This window comes from Nerophis ophidion, linkage group LG15, assembly GCF_033978795.1.
Source record: "Nerophis ophidion isolate RoL-2023_Sa linkage group LG15, RoL_Noph_v1.0, whole genome shotgun sequence".
NCBI classification, from domain to species: Eukaryota; Metazoa; Chordata; class Actinopteri; order Syngnathiformes; family Syngnathidae; genus Nerophis; species Nerophis ophidion.
The window spans coordinates 15,102,503-15,128,545 of NC_084625.1; the positions used below are offsets into that span (position 1 = coordinate 15,102,503).

Sequence of the window (26,043 nt, forward strand, 5' to 3'; positions counted from 1 at the left end):
CACCAAACATGATTGACGGGCGCGGCCACCGCTGATGCTCACTGCTCCCCTCACCTCCCAGTGGCGGCTCAAGGGTGATGGGTTTAATGCAGAGAATAATTTTGCCACACCTTGTGGGTGTGTGTGACAATCATTGGTACTTTAACTTTAACTCTAAAAAAAAATTGTTAGCTGGTTGAATTTTTGATTACATTTATCACACTTTTTGAATGTTGATTAATAAACTGGATTTTTAAGTAATTTTGATTAAATCACAGTAAATTGCATAATTTAAAATAACTTAATGTTGAATGGTTTACTTGAATGTACGTTGTTTATTTAGGGTTTCTGCAGGTTTTAATAAGTCATATTTAAGATTCGAAAGAACTTTCAAAATCTATCATGAATAGAATTCAAGACCATTTCACATCCGCACTTGACAAAAAAAAATACGAAAAGGACATGAAGGAAAATCAGGGACGCTGACTCAATTGTAGCTGCTGTATATGAATGGGAAAAGGTAATGCTTCAAACTAAAAACACAGAATATTGGAAAATATCTCAACGGACATTTTTCGAATTCCACATTGAATTCCAATGCCTTCACGGCCAAAGTTGAAAAAGCAAATGAGAAATGCTTCACTCCTGCACTGTTTTCAGAGAAAATAAACATGTACGGTCCTACTGTCCGCCCCAAGTTGGAAAAAAAAAACAAGTGCAGATGAAGCAATTGAAGACGATCACATTGTTCAGCTCTTTTTGTATCACGTTAAATACAAAGCCCCAAAACCAGTGAAGTTGGCACGTTGTGTAAATGGTAAATAAAAACAAAGATTTGCAAATCCTTTTCAGCCTTTAATCAATTTAATAGACCACAAAGACAAGATACTTTGTTATTTTTTGAAAATATTAGCTCATTTGGCATTTGATGCTAGCAACAAGTTTCAAAAAAGCTGGCAAAAGTGGCAAAAAAGACTGAAAAAGTTGAGGAATGCTCATCAAACACTTATTCCCAACATCGCCACAGACGGACAGGCTAATTGGGAACAGGTGGATGCCGTAATTGGGTATAAAAGCAGCTACCATGAAATGCTCAGTCATTCACAAACAAGGATGGGGCGTGGGTCACCACTTTGTGAACAAATACGTGAACAAATTGTCCAACAGTTTAAGAACAACATTTCTCAAAGAGCTATTGCAAGGACTTTAGGGATTTCACCATCTAAAGTCTGTAATATTGTCAAAAGATTCAGAGAATCTGGAGAAATCACTGCACGTAACATTGGATGTGTCACGCCTGGAAGTTATGTTTAGTTTTTGGACATTCAGTCGAGTTTTTCACTTCCTGGTTTTGTTTGTTTCCATGCCAACACATTAGTTCCCACCTCGTCACGCCCCTGCCCTCAGTCCCACACCTATTCCTGATTATCACAGTCAGTATTTAAGTAATTTTCTTTCTGTTCATCATTCTGGGATCTTCACATGCGCACGCACCTTACCCATGCTGCACCTCCTTCATGTCCTTGTCCATAGTTCCATGCCGTGTAAGTTTTTGTATTTATGCCATTGTGCTAGTTTTGTTTATAGTTTATTATTATTCATGCCAATCGAGCAAGTGTTTTTGTTTCATGTTTGTAGTTTTGCATTTAGTGTCTGTACCTCCTTGTGAGCGCCCTTAGTTTGTTTATTTTTTATTATAGTTTTAAATAAACAACTATGTACTCACGTCCACGCCTCGCTCGTGTTGATCCTTATCTGCATCGAAGAAATAGTCCATGTCCAGGCCAAGTTATGACAGAATGCCCATGACTTTGGATCCCTCAGGCAGAGGTGTGTAAAGGATATCACCATATGGGCTCAGGAGCACTTCAGAAAACCACTGTCAGTAACTACAGTGTGTCGCTACATCTGTAAGTGCAAGTTAAAAATGGATACATGGATGATACAGCAGAGGATTGGGAGAATGTCATGTGGTCAGATGAAACCAAAATAGAACTTTTTGGTATAAACTCAACTCGTTGTGTTTGGAGGAAGAAGAATACCGAGTTGCATCCCAAGAACACCACACCTACTGTGAAGCATGGGGGTGGAAACATCATGCTTTGGGGCTGTTTTTCTGCTAAGGGGACAGGACGATTGATCCGTGTTAAGGAAAGAATGAATGGGGCCATGTATCGTGAGATTTTGAGGCAAAACCTCCTTCCATCAGTGAGAGCTTTGAATGGTTGACCAAATACTTATTTTCTACCATAATTTACAAATACTTTAAACTTCCTACAATGTGAATTCCTGGATTTTTTTTTCACATTCTGTCTTTCACGGTTGATGTCTACATATGATGAAAACTACAGACCTCTGTCATCATTTTAAGTGGGAAAACTTGATCAATCGGTGGCTGACTAAATACTTATTTGCCCCACTGTACACACCACCATGCCTGCGTGCTGATTCGGTGGTACGGCCAGTCCGATTTAATAAAGATTGAAGTGCGCGTTGTCATTCCGACTGTCCGTCATTATAATTATTCAAAGATGGAGCCCAGATTGCAGAGAGAGGGAGGCCATGTGTCACGGCAGTGGCAGTGAGGGAGGGGTGTGTGTGCTTGCTGTCCTGCATATTCAAAATTAACATGAAAGTCGTTATGGAGAGGTTTATATCCCGTGCCGGTTCGACATTTCATAAAATGATAATCGTGCTTTTTTTTTTAATTAAGGCAGACCATCTTAATTATTTTCTGTGCACAGGAGGCAGAAATGTTCTTTGGCACTTTCTCATGCAGTCCCAATTATGATGAAATTGTGGCGTTATACCTCGGTTGGTAGAGCGGCTGTGCCAGCAACTTAAGGGTTGCCGGTTCGATCCCCCGCTTCCGCCATCCTAGTCACTGCCGTTGTGTCCTTGAGCAAGACTCTTTACCCACCCGCTCCCAGTGCCACCCACACTGGTTTTAAAAAAAAAATGTAACTTAGATATTGGGTTTCACTATGTAAAGCGCTTTGAGTCACTTGAGAAAAACGCTATATAAATATAATTCACTTCACTTCACAAATCAAAGCAGAAGCGTCCAAATTGTTGCCCCAGAGCAAATGTTTCTTACATACATACACATACACACATATACATACATACATACATACATACATACATACATACATACATACATACATACATACATACATATATATATATATATATATATATATATATATATATTATATATATATATTATATATATATATATATATATATATATATATACATACATACACATACATATATATATATACATACATACATACATACACATATATATATATACATAAATACATACGTACACATATATATATATATATATATATACACATGCATACATACATATATATACATAAATACATACGTACACATACATATATATAAATACATACGTACACATACATATATATATATATATATATATATATATATATACATACACATATATATATACATACATACATACACATATCAATCAATGTTTATTTATATAGCCCTAAATCACAAATGTCTCACAGGACTGTACAAACCATTACGACTACAACATCCTCGGAAGAACCCACATATACATACATACACATATATATATACATACATATACATATATATATATATATATATATATATATATACAAACACATATACATATATATACACACACACATATACATATATACACACACACATATACATATATACACACACACACATATACATATACACACACACACACATATACATATACACACACACACACACATATACATACATATGTATATATATATATACATATGTATATATATATACATATAGGGACGGCGTGGCGCAGTGGGAGAGCGGCCGTGCGCAACCCGAGGGTCACTGGTTCAAATCCCACCTAGTACCAACCTCGTCACGTCCGTTGTGTCCTGAGCAAGACACTTCACCTTTGCTCCTGATGGGTGCTGGTTGGCGCCTTGCATGGCAGCTCCCTCCATCAGTGTGTGAATGTGGAAGTAGTGTCAAAGCGCTTTGAGTACCTTGAAGGTAGAAAAGCGCTATACAAGTACAACCCATTTATCATTTATTTATTTATATATATATATATATATATATATATATATATATATATATATACATACATATATATATATATATATATATATATATATATATATATATATATATATATATATATATATATATATATATATATATATATATATATACATATACACACACACACACACACACATTTTTCAGCAGTGGGATTTATGGATTTATTTGACACATTAATTGCGACTAATCGTTAAAAAGATCGATAAACTGTATTGGTTTTGTAAATAAAGAATATCAAAATGGCTTTTGCATACTTTGGGAAATGTTTGGACACCCCAACCTACAGATTGAATAATAATAGAAAAATGTTATTGTATGATATTTTTTTACATAAATGTTAAAAAAATAACTCTAAATTATTGTATATAAAATGAAAACTATTAAAATGGCCCCCGCATGCTTTGATTTTCCACTGTGCGGCCCCCCAGTGGAAAAACGTTTGTGCCCCCCCTGTTGGACAATATTTGGGTAAATAAAGGGCGATAATTGCTGACTCAACATATCGTGATGTTGTCGTTGCAGACAGCACGGCCAGCATCATCGCCCGGCGGCGGCGCTTCAACCACCTGACCCAGGAGCTGTACCAGCTGCCCGTGGTGGTGTGGGACAGCGGCGAGCCGTCCCTGAGCGCCACCAGCACCCTCACCCTGCGCGTGTGCCCCTGCCAGCGCCACGGCAAGATCCGCATGTGCCAAGGCGAGGCCTTCCTGTCCTCGGCGGGCCTCAGCACGGGGGCGCTCATCGCCATCCTGTTGTGCATCATCATCCTGCTGGGTGAGTGTGTGTATGTGTGTGTGATGGGGGAGGAGGGGGGTGGTTTTGGAGGGGTCTGAGTGGACTTTTAAGGACACAGGTGGGTTACTGAAGGAGGCTGACTGAAAAAAACCCGGAGGGCGCAGGCAAGGAAGAGAAGAGGTTGTGAAGGACACAGCGAGAGCAGGACATGAATTGAGATGCTGAGGAGGACAAAAGAAGACCGGAAGCAAGAGTGCAAGGTCATTACGGCTCCGAAAGAACCCCTCGTCTCCCTCAGGTGGCGTTCTTTATTTTTTTGTTCTCTTGAGGGACATATGCAGGGGCGCCTTTAGGGATTTTGGGCCCCATGAAAATAATCTTTACAGGGCCCCCAACACATAATTTTATCATCATTAGGGGCCTCTCTGGGCCCCCCTCCATCATGGGCCCCTAGAATCAGTCTACTTTACCCCTCCTTTTCGGCGCCCCTGGACACATTTGAGCTGGGGCCTATCCTACCTGTCTCTGACATAGTAATATCCTGTGTTTGAGCCTCTTGTGTGCTACCGATTCCAATACCGATCATCCACAAGTGATATCAGGGAGGCGTGGCGCAGTGGGAGAGTGGCCGTGCGCAACCCGAGGGTCCCTGGTTCAAATCCCACCTAGTACCAACCTCGTCACGTCCGTTGTGTCCCGAGCAAGACACTTCACCCTTGCTCCTGATGGGTGCTGGTTGGCGCCTTGCATGGCAGCTCCCTCCATCAGTGTGTGTGAATGTGTGTGTGAATGGGTAAATGTGGAAGTAATGTCAAAGCGCTTTGAGTACCTTGAAGGTAGAAAAGCGCTATACAAGTACAACCCATTTATCATTTATATCAGCCGATACCGATTACATGTATCAACTGTATGTGTTTTAATGTGTTTATGAGGAGTGCTATTGACAGTTTATCAATAGCAACACAATATTTAAGCTACTGTCTTTTTTTTTTTTACATACAAAATGACTAATTATAAGCAAAAACTACCATCTATCCAGGGTGTCAAAAAAAAGAAGATTATCAAATTAAGTGCAATTCTTATTTGTAACGATTCTTAATCGATTCATAAAAATCCACAATAGGGTAAAACATTTTATTTATTTATTTATTTATTTATTTAATTTGAGCATGGCCTCTCCAGCCAGGAAAATCCTATAGTTGATGTAGTTGATCATATATGCTGTATGGATTTACTTTAGAAAAGAGAAGCATGGGATACTTCTCTTGTTGCCTTATTTGTATATAACTTTTTTAAATGTTTGGGTGGAATTTATTTTGACCAAAACTAGTTTTATTTCAAGTAAAATAAAAATGTGTTACAGCTGTTTACCTATTTTATGGAGGAGTATACAGTATAGTATGTTTACGTTAGGTCAGGGGGAAAAAACACGGAGGCTACGTCATCCCTACAACCCTGTTCCGCAGGTTTCCCTGCTGTTCAGGGGAGTTCCCTGAAGAGCAGGGAAACCAGTTTTTTTCCTGAACTAACGTATATTCTGCTCTACCCCAGTATTGAGCAGTGTAAAGCGGGTAAACCACAGTAACCTTGACTATATATATATATATATATATATATATATATATATATATAATATATATATATTTTTTTTTATATATATATACACAAACAGACATATATACATACACATAAATATATACAAACACATATATACATACACACACATATATATATGTATACAAACACACACACACATATATATATATATATACACATAACATATACATATATATATAACATATATATATATATATATATACACATTACATATACATATATATATATAACATATATATATATATATATATATATATATAACACACACATACATATATATATATATATATATATATATATATATATATATATATATATATATATATATATAACACATACATATATATATATATATATATATATGTATATATACCCACACACACACGTACACAAATATACAAATATATATATATATACATATACTTAGACATATATAACATATACACACACATATATATATATATAGTTACACATGTATAACACACATATATATATACATATATATAACATATATATATATATATACACACATAAATACACACACACATATATATATATACACATAAATATATATATATATATATATATATATATATATATATATATGTGTGTGTCTGTACGGGGAGACGTGATGCGAGAGAACGCCGCGTCGTGCCAACGATTGTCTCAGGGCGTTGAACACGATGCATATTCACGCTGGCTTTCCTCGAGGCAACACGAGAGAGGCCGACAAAAAAAAAAAAATACACAATATTGTTTGTTTATTTATGTATTTTGTCCTAATATCAAAATGGCCCCGCATCGTGTGACTTTTTAGTGAAAAAAGTTTAGTCCTCCCTGGTCTCCCACATTGAACCAAACACACATCGGCGCAACATGCAAACTTGCCAAATGGGGGATTCAAACCCCTCGATGCCTGACATCCTAACCGCGAATCCACCGTGCACTTAAGCGGACGGTCCAGAATAATTCCCGGAAAAGTTCCCTCCTGAAGGCATCGACACTCTTGTGGTCAAGTTCACGCCTGGCATTTCTGCGAAAAAAATAACGCATGTTCTCACCTCACTGTCGCACCCAGACAGCATATTCCGAGCCGGTGCCGTGTTACTATGGCAACCTGCCTCAGCAGCACGATTATATATATATATATTTATATATATATATATATATATATATATATATATATATATATATATATATATATATATATATATATATATATATATATAAATATATATATATATATGTATGTGTCCTTTAAAGTGAACATGGTCTTCACTTTATACGACAAAAGTTGTTTTTTGAGATTCACAGAGAGTGCTCAGTGATACGCGCAGACACACACACACACACACACACACACACACACACACACACACACAATCTGCAGTCAAACTGTCGTGTGGCCGTGAGGCGTCTCAGACCAGACGTGCACGCCGCACGGGAAGACGTGATGCGAGAGAACGCCGCCTCGTGCCAGCGACTGTCTCAGGGCGTTGAACACGATGCATATTCTCGCTGGCTTTCCTCGATGCAACACGAGAGAGGCCGGCCAAAAAAAAACAACAACTAGTGGAAGCGACGTCCTGTCATCAGTGGGTGGGGCGTGATGGGAGTCTCCAGAAATGGACCCAAGGCTACAGTTTTCTCTCACATTCGGCGCTGAGGGCCGAGACACGGTGTTTACCGTCACCTTTTGCCACATCGTGTTCCCATTTTGAAGAAAAAAAAATAAAGGTTATCTCTAGAGATTGTTAGCGGTCCCATTTGATCCGATAACATACAAATTCCTGGTACCTGGGAATCAATACTGGTACTTAACGGTACCCATATTTGGTACTTTTGCCGATGTTTTTATTCCATTAGTCTCATTTGCAATGCAGTTGCACTTCCAAGACATTAGATGGCAGCACTGTACAGGCTATCTATGGTATGTTGTCGAACTAGGAAGTAGAGATGAGTGTGTTCTGTTGCACCCTACAAAGTGGCTATACTGTAAGTATTGTGCTTATTACGAAACAGCTGTTAGATTGTAACATTCATCTTAGTTGTATTTTTCATGATAATTTTCGGAGGTGTTTAAATCGCCATGTAAAGTCGCTCATGCTAATATTAGCCCGTCAATGAAAAATCCAATGTAAATTAGAAGCAAGCTAGCACGTTTCGGGAGACTAAAGCCTTTGTGTTCGAGCGTTTTCTACCAGGCTGACTTAATGTTGGTGTTGAAAATTGCAACATTACTTCGAGGGAGTTTGGTTGAGTGAGTGTTTACATGATTATTTCGTAACCGGACGTGATGTCATGTACAACAAAGGTATTGAAAAATTCCCTTTTTTGATTTTAAGTGAATCGAGGCCCGGTATTACTGACGGAATTCGGTCAGTGCATGTTCTGTAGTGTCCTTTCATTTATTCGTAGCGTATATTGTTTTTGTTTTTTTTCAACCGGAGTGACGTTCAGTTTTTTAGACATCCACGGTGTTTCTACTTGTATGAATTCTTCATTCATCACTCCAAGCAACGTTTATAAGTTTTACAATATAACTAAAACGGTTTATACCTAATAAACCATTGGTGATGTCTGTAGGAGTGTTTTCATGTATATTTGTACGTGTTATTGTAAAGCAAAGAAGCTAGTGTCGTTAGCGAATATGCTAACACGTTTACAAGTGTCTGTGTTAGTATTAAAAAGTTACAATAGCATTCTTTTTGTATTGTCTCAGTTTCGTAAATTCACCAAAACGTCACCGTGGAGTTAGCTGGTTAGCTGTTTAGCTGGCTTCCGTAGCTATCAGGTCCCTGACGATGACTTTTGTTTTGTTTGACCAGCCGTTTTACTGCCGTGTTACAGACAACGTTTGGAAATAATTAGGTATGTAAATAAAGATTTACAAAATAGTTGTGTAAATAATTCATGTCGCAATGTATATAAATGCGGCTTATAGTCTGAGATAGGCTCCAGCACCCCCCGCGACCCTGAAGAGAATAAGCGGTAGAAAATGGCTAATATATGGAAAAAATAAATTTTCTTCAGAAATGTTGCAGGTGCGGCTTTTATACTCTACAGTCTGAAAAATACATCCGCACTAATATTTTCTGACCATTATCTAACCCAGTGGTTTTTAACTTTTTTTTTTTTACCTTGGGGGCAAACATTTCCACGACGTAGGGGCCCAGAGCCCACAGAAATATTAACTCTGTAATTAGTATAATCCCCGTTTCCATATGAGTTGAGAAATTCTGTTAGATGTAAATATAAACAAAATACGATGACTTGCAAATCCTTTTCAACCCATATTCAGTTGAATATGCTACAAAGACAAGATATTTGATGTTCAAACTCATAAACTTTATTTTTTTTTGCAAATAATAATTAACTTAGAATTTCATGGCTGCAACACGTGCAAAAGTAGTTGGGGAAGGGCATGTTCACCACTGTGTTACTTCACATTTTCTTTTAACAACACTCAATAAACGCGGGGGGACTGAGGAAACTAATTGTTGAAGCTTTGAAAGTGGAATTCGTTCCCATTCTTGTTTTATGTAAAGTTTCAGTCGTTCAACAGTCTGGGGTCTGTATTTTACGCTTCATAATGCGCCACACATTTTCGATGGGAGACAGGTCTGGACTGCAGGCGGGCCCGGAAAGTACCCACACTTTTTTTTACGAAGCCACGCTTTTGTAACACGTGCTGAATGTGGCTTGGCATTGTCTTAATACATCTGTAACTTGCACTTACAGATATATCGATGAACTGTATTTAGTGACAGTGGTTTTCTGAAGTGTTCCTGAGCCCATGTGGTGATATCCTTTAGAGATTGATGTCGGTTTTTGATACAGTGCCGTCTGAGGGATCGAAGGTCACGGTCATTCAATGTTGGTTTCCGGCCATGCCGCTTACGTGGAGTGATTTCTCCAGATTCTCTGAACCTTTTGATGATATTATGGACCGTAGATGTTGAAATCCCTAAATTTCTTGCAATCGCACTTTGAGAAATGTTGTTCTTAAACTGTTTGACTATTTGCTCGCGCAGTTGTGTACAAAGGGGTGTACCTCGCCCCATCCTTTCTTGTGAAAGACTGAGCATATTTTGGGAAGCTGTTTTTATACCCAATCATGGCACCCAAATAGCCTGCACTTCTGTGGGATGTTCCAAATAAGTGCTTGTTGAGCATTCCTCAACTTTATCAGTAATTATTTTCCACCGTTCCTAACTTCTTTGTCACGTGTTGCTGGCGTCAAATTTCAATGTTAATGAATTGCAAAAAAAAAAAAAAAAGTTTATCAGTTTGAACATCAAATATGCTGTCTCAACTGAATATGGGTTGAAAAGGATTTGCAAATCATTGTATTCCGTTTATATTTACTTAGAACACAATTTCCCAACTCATATGGAAACGGGGTTTGTAAACTTACTCTTGATTTTGATCAAATTCAGTAATCATATCCAACCTATTTACAGTTTAACAGGATACACCTTGTCAAAGGATATGAAAGTATGTATTAATCACAAAATTATTTTTAAGGCTTTGGTCAGGCTGATCACAAAAAATACTACTGATTAAATATACCGCATAAGAAGGTATTTATCAATGCTAAAATAAACGGTTAATACAAAATTTATGCAAAATAATTTATGTTTAACTTAGACTTAAAACTTCCTTTTATTGCTATTCAAATTTGAAGTTTACAGTACGGACTAGAAAAAAATCTGCTCGCTGTGATGCAGAATAAAAGAGCAATGAAGTGTGGAAATAAATAAATAGATTACTTTACAGATAAATACATTGCACTTTTGCATATGCATCCACGTTTATGGACATGCGTTAGATTGTCTTAATATTCCAGCGAGTTCAACCGTTTTGGGGGGGAATTGATGGGATTATTATGATGCGTTCAAGAGTCTTTTGCCCTGAGGGAAGAAGCTGTTACAGAACCTGAAGTTAAAGGCCTACTGAAATGAGATTGTCTTACTTATCGGGGATAGCAGATTCATTTCTGTGTGTCATACGTGATCATTACGCGATATTGCCATATTTTTGCTGAAAGGATTTAGTAGAGAACATCGACGATAAAGTTCGCAACTTTTGGTCGCTAATAAAAAAGCTTTGCCTTTACCGGAAGTCACAGGCGATGATGTCACCGGTGTGAGGGCTCCTCACATCCTCACATTGTTTATAATAAGAGTCTCCAACAGCAAGAGCTATTCGGACCAAGGAAATGACAACTTACCCATTCATTTGAGCGTGGATGAACGATTCGTGGCTGAGGATATTGATAGCGAAGGACTAGAAAAAAAATTAAAAAGTTTTTAAAAAAAGGCGATTGCATTGGGAGCGATTCAGATGTTTTTAGACACATTTACTAGGATAATTCTGGGAAATCCCTTATCTTTCTATTGTGTTGCTAGTGTTTTAGTGAGTTAAATAGTACCTGTTAGTCGGAAGGGTGTGTTGACGCCAGTGTCTCAGGGAAGTCACGGCAGCTGCATGGACGGCGCAAGCTCCGCAGATCTCGGTGAAGAGGCGACTTTTTACCACAATTTTCTCACCGAAACCTGCCGGTTGACATGTAGTCGGGATCCATGTTCGCTTGACCGCTCTGATCCATAGTAAAGCTTCACCTCCGGGGATTTTAAACAAGGAAACACAAAAGTTTCCCACCTCCATCTTTCTACTTTGACTTCATTATTAATTGAACAAATTGCAAAAGATTCAGCAACACAGACGTCCAGAATACTGTGTAATTGCGCGATGAAAAGAGACGACTTTTAGCCGCGAGTGGTGCTGCACTAATATGTCCCCTCCAACTCGAGACGTCACGCGCACGCGTCATTCCGCAACGTTTTCAACAAGAAACTCCGCGGGAAATTTAAAATTGTAATTTAGTAAACTTGGCATGTGTTGCAATGTTAATATTTCATCATTGATATATAAACTATCAGACTGCGTGGTCGGTAGTAGTGGGTTTCAGTAGGCCTTTAAGGAGGCTGCGGAACCTCTTTCTAGAGTCCGGCAGTGAAAACAGTCGTTGGTGGGCGTGGAGAGGAGTCTCTGTGTCAACCTCAAATTTGCATCCCGGAGCGATGGCGATGCCATTAAGCAAGAGAAGAATAAGAAGGAAATGATTTTAGACACTTGCTTATCGGCTGCAACGGTGTCATCATCTTCAAGCACCGCTTATTGGCGCCCGCGTGAGATATAAGCATAACAATCTCTCCCCCAGCGCATCCTATATGAGTGTCATAATGAAATATATTTCTCATCCCTTCTTATCCGTCATGTGCGGTGCCAGACATGGAAAAGGATGGAGGGGGATAAAAAAAAATCTTTAAAAAGCTATTTCATGACTTTTAATTTCATAGAGGCTGGATTGTTTGTGTCAATGCAATGTGTAGCCTCTGCTGGGGTGTGCTAATGGAACATGTTTGAGGGACACAAACAGACTGGACATGTTGGTAGAAAAGGCCAGTAATGTGGTGGGAGTGGAGCTGGATTCTCTGGCGGTGGGGTCAGAGAGGAGAAGTCTAGCAAAACTCCGAGCCATTATGGACAACACCTCCCACTCACTACACTCGGACCTTGCGGAGAGAATGAGCACATTCAATGGAAGGCTCAGACTCTCTAAATGCAACACGGAACGACAAAGGAGGTCCTTCATACCGACAGCCATCAGACTGTATAATGTATATGTTCCTTGACTGCACTTAAATGTAGAATATATGTACAATATATTTATACTATTCATATATTACCCATCTATTTTCTACCGCTTATTCCCTTTTGGGGTCGTGGGGGGCGCTGGCGTCTATCTCAGCTACAATCGGGCGGAAGGCGGGGTACACCCTGGACAAGTCACCACCTCATCGCAGGGCCAACACATATAGACAGACAACATTCACACTCACATTCACACACTAGGGCCAATTTAGTGTTGCCAATCAACCTATCCCCAGGTGCATGTCTTTGGAAGTGGGAGGAAGCCGGAGTACCCGGAGAGAACCCACGCATTCACGGGGAGAACACGCAAACTCCACACAGAAAGATCCCTAACCTGGATTTGAACCCAGGACTGCAGGAATGTGAGGCAGACGCACTAACCCCTCTGCCACAGTGAAGTTATTCATATATTATATATTAAAAAAAAAATTAAAAAAAAGATTCATATATTATATATTTTATATATTATTTATTATTATTATTGTCTATTGTGAGCGAACTGTGGAGCTGAATTTCCCCCAGGGATCAATAAAGTACATTCTATCTATTCTATAATGGACACAGAAATCATCAGTAACTCTCACTTTATGGCACATAACATGTCAAATAGAGAGACTACTGACCAACTGCATCTCTGTCTGGACTGGAGCTGGAAGTGCCGGAAAACCCCATCTGCACCCAACTTCAGGAACTTGTGAATGTAATAACTCTTGAAAAAAAAAAGATTTATAAACTCTACAAATATGAATAAATGGGAACTAACCTGGAAACCTTTACTGACATATATTGAATCATAACTCAAAGTCATAAAAAAGCCATCTTTTTTTGTAGTTGTATTCCTTTTTTTATATTGTTATTTTTTGTATTGATCCTACACAACCATTGCTTTTTTTGCGTCATTTTGATATGGTTTTGTCACGGTTTACTTGCTTTTTTGTTTTTTTCTGACTGTATTGTTTTGCATTGATCAAGCCCTGTAACAATTTTTGTTTTCTTTCTTTTTTCAAGCACATGCAAAAAGTGCATGTGCTGCTGAGCTAGGGACCAGGTCATATTGCCAGTTATCTGCAACCCCCGGAACCTAGGTGCTGGTTACCATCTCCACTGCTGTGCCGTTGATGAAGAGTGGAGAGTGGCTCTTCATCTAAACTGTCAATAAAATTTAAGTCCAAATGAAAATACATAAGTCATATTTTTTGCACTTAAGACACTTCTCTATGACTTTAGCTCCAGACTTCTTCTGTTTGTCTGATATTGTCATTACTGCCACAAGTGCTGAGAAAATGTATTACAAAAAATGTTTGGCGGCCCAACAACGGGCCCGACGGTTAAGAAACGCTAATCTAACCTTCCGTATTCTTGCAGAAAAAGATAAGGGTCAACCTTAAATTTGCATCCCGGAGCGATGGCGCTGCCATTAAGCATTATCGGCTGCAACGGTGTCATCATCTTCAAGCACCGCTTATTTGCGCGTCTGAGATATAAGCATAACAATGTCCCCCCCAGCGCTAAAATTTAAGTCCAAAAAGAAAATATATTAGTAATAATTTTTGCGCTTAAGACACTTCTATATGACTTTAGCTCCAGACTTCTTCTGTTTGTCTGATATTGTCATTACTGCCACAAGTGGTGAGAAAGTGTATTACGAAAAATGTTTGGCGGCCCAACAACGGGCCCGACGGTTAAGAAACGCTAATCTAACCTTCCGTATTCTTGCAGAAAAAGATAAGGGTCAACCTTAAATTTGCATCCCGGAGCGATGGCGCTGCCATTAAGCATTATCGGCTGCAACGGTGTCATCATCTTCAAGCACCGCTTATTTGCGCGTCTGAGATATAAGCATAACAATGTCCCCCCCAGCGCTAAAATTTAAGTCCAAAAAGAAAATATATTAGTAATAATTTTTGCGCTTAAGACACTTCTATATGACTTTAGCTCCAGACTTCTTCTGTTTGTCTGATATTGTCATTACTGCCACAAGTGGTGAGAAAGTGTATTACGAAAACATTTTTGGCTACCCTCCAGGGGGCGCTGGCGGCCCAACAACAGGCCAGACGGTTAAGAAACGCTAATCTAACCCTCCGTATTCTTGCAGAAAAAGATAAGGATCAACCTCAAATTTGCATCCCGGAGCGATGGCGCTGCCATTAAGCATTAGCGGCTGCAACGGTGTCATCATCTTCAAGCACCGCTTATTTGAGTGAGTCTGAGATATAAGCATAACAATGTCCCCCCCAGCGCTAAAATTTAAGTCCAAAAAGAAAATATATTAGTAATAATTTTTGCGCTTAAGACACTTCTATATGACTTTAGCTCCAGACTTCTTCTGTTTGTCTGATATTGTCATTACTGCCACAAGTGGTGAGAAAGTGTATTACGAAAACATTTTTGGCTACCCTCCAGGGGGCGCTGGCGGCCCAACAACAGGCCAGACGGTTAAGAAACGCTAATCTAACCCTCCGTATTCTTGCAGAAAAAGATAAGGATCAACCTCAAATTTGCATCCCGGAGCGATGGCGCTGCCATTAAGCATTAGCGGCTGCAACGGTGTCATCATCTTCAAGCACCGCTTATTTGAGTGAGTCTGAGATATAAGCATAACAATGTCTCCCCCAGCGCTAAAATTTGAGTCCAAATGAAAATACATTAGTCATAATTTTTGCGCTTAAAAAACTTCTCTATGACTTTAGCTCCAGAGTCTGTTTGTCTGATATTATCATTACTGCCACAAGTGGTGAGAAAATGTATTACAAAAAAAAGTTTGGCGGCCCTAAAGGGGGCGCCGGCTGCCCAACAACAGGCCCGACGGTTAAGAAACGCTAATCTAACCTTCCGTATTCTTGCAGAAAAAGATAAGGGCCGACCTCAAATTTGCATCCCGGAGCGATGGCGTTGTTATATTAAGCAAGAGAAGAATAAGAAGGAAATGATTTTTGACACAAACACTTGCTTATCGGCTGCAACGGTGTCATCATCTTCAAACACCGCTTATTGGCGCCCGCGTGAGATATAAGCTTAACAATCTCTCCCCCAGCGCAACCCAAATGAATGTTATAATGAAATATATTTATCATCCCTTCCTATGTGTCTTGTACCCAAATGTGCGGTTCCAGAAATGCGAAGAAATGTGAAAACAGTCCTTGGTGCGGGTGGGAGGATTTTCTGAGCCCTGGTCAGGCAGCGGCTTTTTGCGATTTCCTGGATGCACCACTCTCTGCAGAGACTTCCAGTCTGAGGAACTGCAGGTTCCAGTCTAGACAGAGATGCAGTTGGTCAGTAGGCTCTCTATAGTGCCTCTGTAGAATGGGGGAGTGAGCTGTATTCTTTTCAGCCGACACAAGAAATGCATGCGCTGCTGAGCTAGGGACCAGGTCATATTGCCAGTTATTTGCGACCCCCGGAAACTAGGTGCTGCTTCGCATCTCCACTGCTGTGCCGTTGATGAAGAGTGGAGAGTGGCTCTTCATCTAAACTGTTAATAAAATTTAAGTCCTAATGAAAATACACAAGTCATATTTTTTGCGCTTAAGACACTTCTCTATGACTTTAGCTCCAGACTTCTTCTGTTCGTCTGATATTGTCATTACTGCCCCAAGTGGTGAGAAAATGTATTACAAAAAAATGTTTGGCGGCCCAACAACGGAACCGACGGTTAAGAAACGCTAATCCAACCTTCCGTATTCTTGCAAAAAAAGATAAGGGTCAACCTTAAATTTGCATCCCGGAGCGATGGCGCTGCCATTAAGCATTATCGGCTGCAACGGTGTCATCATCTTCAAGCACCGCTTATTTGCGCGTTTGAGATATAAGCATAACAATGTCCCCCCCAGCGCTAAAATTTAAGTCCAAAAAGAAAATACATTGGTCATAATTTTTGCGCTTAAGACACTTCTATATGACTTTAGCTCCAGACTTCTTCTATTTGTCTGATATTGTCATTACTGCCACAAGTGGTGAGAAAGTGTATTACGAAAACATTTGTGGCTACCCTCCAGGGGGCGCTGGCGGCCCAACAACATGCCCGACGAATAAAAAACGCTAATCTAACCCTCCATATTCTTGCAGAAAAAGATAAGGATCAACCTCAAATTTGCATCCCGTAGCGATGGCGCTGCCATTAAGCATTAGCGGCTGCAACGGTGTCATCATCTTCAAGCACCGCTTATTTGCGTGAGTCTGAGATATAAGCATAACAATGTCCCCCCCAGCGCTAAAATTTAAGTCCAAATGAAAATACATTAGTCATAATTTTTGCGCTTAAAACTTCTCTATGACTTTAGCTCCAGAGTCTGTTTGTCTGATATTATCATTACTGCCACAAAGGGTGAGAAAATGTATTACAAAAAAATGTTTGGCGGCCCTAAAGGGGGCGCCGGCTGCCCAACAACAGGCCCGACGGTTAAGAAACGCTAATCTAACCTTCCGTATTCTTGCAGAAAAAGATAAGGGCCGACCTCAAATTTGCATCCCGGAGCGATGGGGTTGTTATATTAAGCAAGAGAAGAATAAGAAGGAAATTATTTTGACACGAACACTTGCTTATCGGCTGCAACGGTGTCATCATCTTCAAGCACCGCTTATTGGCGCCCGCGTGAGATATAAGCATAACAATCTCTCCCCCAGCGCAACCCAAATGAATGTCATAATGAAATATATTTATCATCCCTTCCTATCTGTCTTGTACCCAAATGTGCGGTTCCAGAAATGCGAAGAAATGTGAAAACAGTCCTTGGTGGGGTTGGGAGGATTTTCTGAGCCCTGGTCAGGCAGCGGCTTTTGCGATTTCCTGGATGCACCACTCTCTGCAGAGACTTCCAGTCTGAGGAACTGCAGGTTCCAGTCTAGGCAGAGATGCAGTTGGTCAGTAGGCTCTCTATAGTGCCTCTGTAGAATGGGGGGAGTGACCTGTATTCTTTTCAGCCGACACAAAAAGTGCATGCGCTGCTGAGCTAGGGACCAGGTCATATTGCCAGTTATTTGCGACCCCCAGGAACTAGCTGCTGGTTACCATCTCCACTGCTGTGCCGTTGATGAAGAGTCGAGAGTGACTCTTCATCTAAACGGTCAATAAAATTTAAGTCCAAATGAAAATACATTAGTCATAATTTTTGCACTTAAGAAACTTCTCTATGACTTTAGCTCCAGACTTCTTCTGTTTGTCTGATATTGTCATTACTCAAATTCGCATCCCGGAGCGATGGCGCTGCAATTAAGCATTATCGGCTGCAACGGTGTCATCTTCAAGCACCGCTTATTTGCGCCCGTCTAAGAAAGAAGCATAACAATGTCTCCCCCAGCGCTAAAATTTAAGTAAAAAAAAAAAATACATTAGTCATAATTTTTGCGCCTAAGAAACTTCTCTATGACTTTAGCTCCAGAATCCTTCTGTTTGTCTGATATTGTCATTACTGCCACAAATGGTGAGAAAATGTATTACAAAAAATGTTTGGCGGCCCAACAACAGGCCCGACGGTTAAGAAACGCTAATCTAACCTTCCGTATTCTTGCAGAAAAAGACAACGGCCAACCTCAAATTCGCATCCCGGAGCGATGGCGCTGCAATTAAGCATTATCGGCTGCAACGGTGTCATCTTCAAGGACCGCTTATTTGCGCCCGTCTAAGAAATAAGCATAACAATGTCTCCCCCAGCGCTAAAATTTAAGTAAAAAAAAAAAATACATTAGTCATAATTTTTGCGCCTAAGGAACTTCTCAATGACTTTAGCTCCAGAATCCTTCTGTTTGTCTGATATTGTCATTACTGCCACAAGTGGTGAGAAAATGTATTACAAAAAAATGTTTGGCGGCCCAACAACAGGCCCGACGGTTAAGAAACGCTAATCTAACCTTCCGTATTCTTGCAAAAAAAGATAACGGCCAACCTCAAATTCACATCCCGGAGCGATGCTGCTGCCATTAAGCATTATCGGCTGCAACGGTGTCATCGTCTTCAAGCACCACTTATTTGCGTGCGTCTGAGATATAAGCATAACAATGTCTCCCCCAGCGCTAAAATTTAAGTCCAAATGAAAATACATTAGTCATAATTTTTGCGCTTAAGACACTTCTCTATGACTTTAGCTCCAGAATCCTTCTGTTTGTCTGATATTGTCATTACTGCCACAAGTGGTGAGAAAATGTATTACAAAAAAATGTTTGGCGGCCCTCCAGGGGGCGCCGGCGGCCCAACAACAGGCCCGACGGTTAAGAAACGCTAATCTAACCCTCTGTATTCTTGCAGAAAAAGATAAGGGCCAACCTCAAATTTGCATCGCGGATCGATGGCGCTGCCATTAAGCATTATCGGCTGCAACGGTGTCATCATCTTCAAGCACCGCTTTTTTGCACGCGTCTAAGATATAAGCATAACAATCTCTCCCCCAGCGCATCCTATATGAATGTCATAACAAAATATATTTCTCATCCCTTCTTATCTGTCATGTACCGTGCGGTGCCAGAAATGCGAAGAAATGTGAAAACAGTCCTTGGTGGGGGTGGGAGGATTTTCTGATCCCTGGTCAGGCAGCGGCTTTTTGCGATTTTCTGGATCGGACCAAGAGGAGTCCTGATGATCTTTTCCGCCGTCCTAATCACTCTCTGCAGAGGCTCCCAGTCTGAGGCACTGCAGGCTCCACTCCAGACGGAGATGCAGTTGGTCAGTAGGCTCTCTATAGTGCGTCTGTAGACTGTGGTGAGAATGGGGGGGGTGAGCTGTATTCTTTTCAGTCGGTGCTGCTTACCATCTCCACTGCTGTGCCGTTGATGAAGAGTGGAGTGTGACTCTTCATCTAAACTGTCAATAAAATTTAAGTCCAAATGAACATACATTAGTCATAATTTTTGCGCTTACGAAACTTCTCTATGACTTTAGCTCCAGACTTCTTCTGTTTGTCTGATATTGTCATTACTGCCACAAGTGGTGAGAAAATGCATAACAAAAATTTTGGCGGCGGCCCTCCAGTGGGCGTTTGTGGCCCAACAACGGGCCCGACGGTTAAGAAACGCTAATCTAACCTTCCGTATTCTTGCTGAAAAAGATAAGGGCCAACCTCTAATTTGCATCCCGTAGCGATGGCGTTGTTATATTAAGCAAGAGAAGAATAAGAAGGAAATGATTTTTGACACAAACACTTGCTTATCGGCTGCAACGGTGTCATCATCTTCAAGCACCGCTTATTGGCGCCCGCGTGAGATATAAGCATAACAATCTCTCCCCCAGCGCAACCCATATGAATGTCATAATGAAATATATTTCTCATCCCTTCTTATCTGTCATGTACCCAAATGTGCTGTTCCAGAAATGCGACGAGGTGGTGGGAGTGGGGGGAGGGAGATAAAAAATCTTTAAAAAGCTATTTCATGACTTTTAATTTCATAGCGGCTGGATTGTTTGTGTCAATGCAATGTGTAGCCTCCGCTGGGGTGTGCTAATGGAGCATAATGGACTCCCTTTTGATGATAGACTGCAGTAAAAATGAACACACGACACAGAGGTCATCAGTTACTCTCACTTTATGGCACATAACATGTCGACTTCATTACCATCTGCATCCGCGTTTATGTGACTCCATTACTGACCGGCCATAAAAACTGTGATTGCACGCGCGTGTTCCCTTCCCCTTCGTCGTCATCGCTTCCCCGTGTGACTTAAATTAGCGGCGCAGATGACGACGACACAGGCGTCGAGTCAACAGCTTGCGTCGGAAGCGCCATGGCTGTCGGCTGAAGCGTGTTATTGATTAACAGTCCTCTCAACACTCGGACGGATTTAATCTCCCGGTATTAAAAAAAAATCTGATAAGTATGCACGTGGAATCAGCTGGTGTTTTATGACTGACAATGTTTGTGTTTGTCGAATTAACGACGCGCGGAGGGGCCGGCATTAGCCCCGACCAATGCTGGACTGTGATGGCATTTTGTCCAGTTGACTTAAAGGGGAACTGCCCTTTTTTGGGGGGAATTTTGACAATACAATCTCTTTTTTTTTTTTGGATTGCATTCTAACTCATAAAAGAATTCTAGCAAAAGTCAGCTAACAATAGAGGTTGTTGGGGTCGCATTATTCTGCAAAAAAAGGCCTAAAAGAAACCCTCCATCAACATTGTATATAAACGCTGTATAATTTGTAAATAAAAACATGATGATTTAAAAATTATTTTCAACTTATATTCAATTGAATAGACTGAAAAGACAAGATATGTAATGTTCTGACTGAGAAACTTGTATTTGTTTGTAAATATCGTATTTCCTTGAATTGCCGCAGGGCATATAGTATGCGCCTGCCTTGAATTACTGCCGGGTCAAACTCTCTTCCCAAAATAATTAGCGCATGTTAGTATTACCGCCTGGTCAAACTCGTCACGTCACCAGTGACACTTCCCCTGTCATCATTTTCAAAATGGAGGAGGCTGATTTCAATACCGTAAATTTGAAATCGCATAAAGGGAAGAAGATTAAGAGCTATTTAGTAGGATTTAAGGTCCAAGCTTACATCACACTCAAATTTTTACTGCATGCCTTTGGTAAGTGCTGGAGTGAGAAGAGTTTTTCAAATATTTAGTGCATGCTTACTTTTACCGCATGCCTTTGGTAAGCGCATGAGTGAGAAGAGGTTTTAAGTTAATTAGCGCCCCGGCGGCAATTGATGGAAATACGATAATCATTAACTTAGAATTTAATGGCAGCAACACATTGCAAAAAAGTTGGCACAGGGGGCATTTTAACCACTGTGTTACATGGCCTTTCCTTTTAACAACAAATGAATTATTTCCCATTCTTGCTTGATGTACAGCTTAAGTTGTTCAACAATCCGGGGTCTCCGTTGTGGTATTTTAGGCTTCATAAGACAGGAGACAGATCTGGACTACAGGCTGACCAGTCTAGTACCCGCACTTTTACTATGAAGCCACACTGTTTTAACACGTGGCTTGGTATTGTCTTGCTGAAATAAGCAGGGGCGTCCTTGATAACGTTGCATGGATGGGAAAATATGTTGCTCCAGAACCTGTATGTACCTTTCATCATTAATGGTGCTTTCACAGATGTGTAAGTTACCCATGCTTTGGGCACTAATATACCCCCTTACCATCACAGATGCTGGCTTTTCAACTTTGCGCCTATAACAGTTCGGATGGTCCTTTTCCTTTTTGGTTTCGGAGGACAAAGTGTCCACAGTTTCAAAAAAACAATTTGAAATGTGGACTCGTCAGACCACAGAACACTTTTACACTTTGCATCAGTTCATTTTAGATGAGCTCGGGCCCAGCGAAGCCCAGCGTTTCTGGGTGTTGTTGATAAATGGCTTTGGCTTTGCATAGTAGAGTTTTAACTTGCAGTTATATATGTAGCGATGAACTGTAGTTACTGACACTGGTTATCTGCAGTGTTCCTGATCCCATGTGGCTAACATCCCTTACACACTGATGTCGCTTTTTGATGCGGTACCGCTTGAGGGATCGAAGGTCACGGTGTTAGCTGCTTACGTGCAGTAATTTCTCCAGATTCTCTGAACCTTTTGATGATATTACGGACGGTAAATGATGAAATCCCTATATTCCTTGCAATGGCTGGTTGAGAAATGATGTTCTTCAACTGTTCGGCAATTTGCTTACGCATTTGTCCACAAAGTGGAGACCCTCCCCCCATCCTTGTTTGTGAATGACTGAGCATTTCTTGGAAGCTGCTTATATACCCAATCATGGCACCCACCTGTTCCCAATTAGCCTGTCAACCTGTGTGATGGTCCAAATAATACTTGTGTTTGATGAGCATTCCTCAACTTTCAACGTCTTTTTTGCCATTTGTGCCAGCTTTTTTGAAACATGTTGCAGGCATCAATTTCCAAATGAGCTAATATTTGCAAAATATGACAGTTCAGTTGGAAGAGTGGCCGTGCCAGCAACTTAAAGGGTTGCAGGTCCGATCCCCGCTTCTGCCATCCGAGTCACTGCCGTTGTGTCCTTGGGCAAGACACTTTACCCACCTGCTCCCAGTGCCACCCACACTGGTTTAAATGTAACTTAGATATTGGGTTTCACTATGTAAAAGCGCTTTGAGTCACTAAAGAATTCTACTGATGGGTTTGGTGTGATGGTCCTAATAAGTGTTTGACGAGCATTCCTCAACTTTCTTCATCTTTTTTGCCACTCGTGCCAGCTTTTTTTAAAACATGTTGCAGTCATCACATTCCAAATGAGCTAATATTTGCAAAATATAACAGTTTTCCAGTTCGAACATCAAATATCTTGTCTTTGCAGGCTATTCAAGTTGAAAAGGATTTGCAAGTCATTGTATTATGTTTTTATTTACCATTGACACAACATGCCGACTACTTTACTGGCTTTGGGTTTTGTAAACACACAACACTGTGACACAAAAAATCTAATATTTAAAAACTGTAAAAAATGGGTCACATCCAAAATTCTTCTCGTGGGTTTGGTGTGATGGTTCTAATAAGTGTTTGATGAGCATTCCTCAACTTTCGTTGTCTTTTTTGCCACTTGTGCCAGCTTTTTTGAAACATGTTGCATGCATTAAATTCCAAATGAGCTAGTATTTGCAAAATATAACGGTTTTCCAGTTCGAACTTTAAATATCTTGTCTTTGCAAGTTATTTTATTCTGTTTTTATTTACCATTTACACAACGTGCCAACTTCACTGGTTTTGGGTTTTGTAAACACCCAACACTGACACAAAAAAACAAATATTTCAACTGCAAAAAATGGATCAATGGATCAACTTGAGGGTTGCAGGTTCGGTCCCGGCTTGCGCCCCTTCCTTGGGCAAGACACTTTACCCACCTGCTCCCAGTGCCACCCACACTGGTTTAAATGTAAAAAGTACATATTGGGTTTGAATCACTAGAGCAGGGGTCGGGAACCTTTTTGGCAGAGAGAGCCGAGAAACCAAATATTTTCAAATGTATTTCTGTAAGAGCCATGTAATATTTTTTTAACACTGAACACAACTAAAAACGCTTGCATTTTTAAGTAAGACCAACATTTCTAGAGTATAATAAGTAAATAAATAAATAAAATTGTTGTTCTGAAGCTAACTGTGTAGGGGGCGTGGCCTGCAGGCCTGCAGCGAAGCAGGGTGTTGCCAGAATCGGCCTCGAAATCAGTGACAGGTGCGTAGATGAACCACCTGGGCCTTGTTATCTAATCACCTGTCGCTATGTTATAAGCAGCAGCCAGGAGGAGAGACGGGGTTGGGGCTGGAGCCAGAGTGCGAGCGAGAACAAAAGAGAAAAAGACAATTGCTAGAAAGCAACTGAGGGACTAATTGAAAAATAAACCAATATTGCAACCCTGAAACAGGCTCTCATGTTGGTGCTTGGTGGTCTGAAGAACCCCCAGGAGTGCAAGCTCCACACTAACCAATAATAAATAAATAACTTCTTACCATTAACGCAACTTCTTGAACAGGTGTGGTAGAAAACGGACGGATGGATTAAAAAAAGCACAAGAATGTTTTATATTTTGAACATTATTTTTAACACTGATTACAAGTGGAATTATTCATTACTTATCGTCTCAAGCAATGTCAGCTCAGATTTACCTGAGAGCTAGATGCAGTCATCAAAAGAGCCACATCTGGCTCTAGAGAGAAAGCGCTAGATAAATATAATTTACTTCACTTCGCTAACATGATCATAAATGGTGGAAAGAGATGACATTTGTAGCATTTTTTTCCCCACTTTTAAATGAAAATGGCTCAAGAAAAGAGCCCTGCGGCGCTCCAGATGTTTTGTTCCAATGTCTCAATTTTTCTGTCCCGCAGCCATCGTGGTTCTGTTCGTGACTCTGAGACGGAGCAAGAAAGAGCCGCTCATCATCTCCGAGGAGGACATCCGCGAGAACGTGGTCACCTACGACGACGAAGGCGGCGGCGAGGAAGACACGGAGGCCTTCGACATCATCGCCCTGCGCAACCCGGCCGCCGCCGAGGAGCTCAAGTTCCGCCGGGACATTCGCCCGGAGGCGAGGCAGCTCTGCGGCGGCCCCAGGGGCCACCGGAGCCCCTCGTTGGAGCTGGACGAGGTGGACGTGCACGAGTTCATCAAGCAGAGACTGGCGGAGGCCAACACGGACACGAGCGGCCCGCCCTACGACTCGCTGCAGACCTACGCCTACGAGGGCCAAGGCTCGCCCACGGGCTCCGTCAGCCCGTTGGACTCCCTGACCACGCAGTCGGAGCAGGATTATCACTACCTGGACGACTGGGGGCCTCAGTTCCAGAGACTGGCAGAACTCTACACAGAGGCAGATTCAAACATGAAGACTTAGTGCGTCATTCCCTTTTCCGGACCGAAACGGATTGAAGAACCTTTTGGGATCTTTCGCGGACAGTCTGGAGAAACATCTACTGTCCAGTGGTTTTTACCTTCTAAATTGAAGCAACGGCTTTCTTTTTTTTTATGTTTCTTTTTCGGGGTGGGTTGGGGGATCCTGGCTCCTTCTTGTGGAACTACTGGATCGGATTTTGGGAGGAAAGAACACTATGGGGGGAAATGAAAGGGATATTTTCCTTGTGTATATTTTTTATGGCTCAATAAAGTTCTGATATCCATGTGGGTGGATATTACGTGAGAAAAGTGCTCGCTCGTCTTCTTCCTCAGTCGTTAAACAGATGCCCTCCGCATCCGACTCGGATGGATCCCGTCAAGTCAGCAGACGTGGAATTTACTCTGTGTGGCCTTTTTAACACGCTTAACCCACTGGTCCGAGCGGGGCATCGGCTGGACCCGCACTGATGAGTCGTCCACGGCTTTGAGGTTAATTAAAGCTCGTTTTTACAGCTGCGGTTAGCTTTATGGCGGCGGGGAATATTACGACGGACGGACGAAAACAATGCTCCAC

General features: G+C 40.9%; 1 protein-coding gene across 1 annotated transcript in view; it reads left to right on the plus strand.

The window, feature by feature from the left end:
• Positions 1-25,752, plus strand: part of LOC133569300 (cadherin-18) — a 257,158-nt gene extending 231,406 nt beyond the window's left edge. The window contains exons 11-12 of the mRNA XM_061921528.1: positions 4,633-4,884; positions 24,965-25,752. Of these exons, the coding sequence (XP_061777512.1) occupies positions 4,633-4,884; positions 24,965-25,470 (758 nt within the window). The 3' untranslated portion in view covers positions 25,471-25,752. The remainder of the gene's footprint in view (positions 1-4,632; positions 4,885-24,964) is intronic.
• The last annotated feature ends 291 nt before the right edge of the window (positions 25,753-26,043 follow it).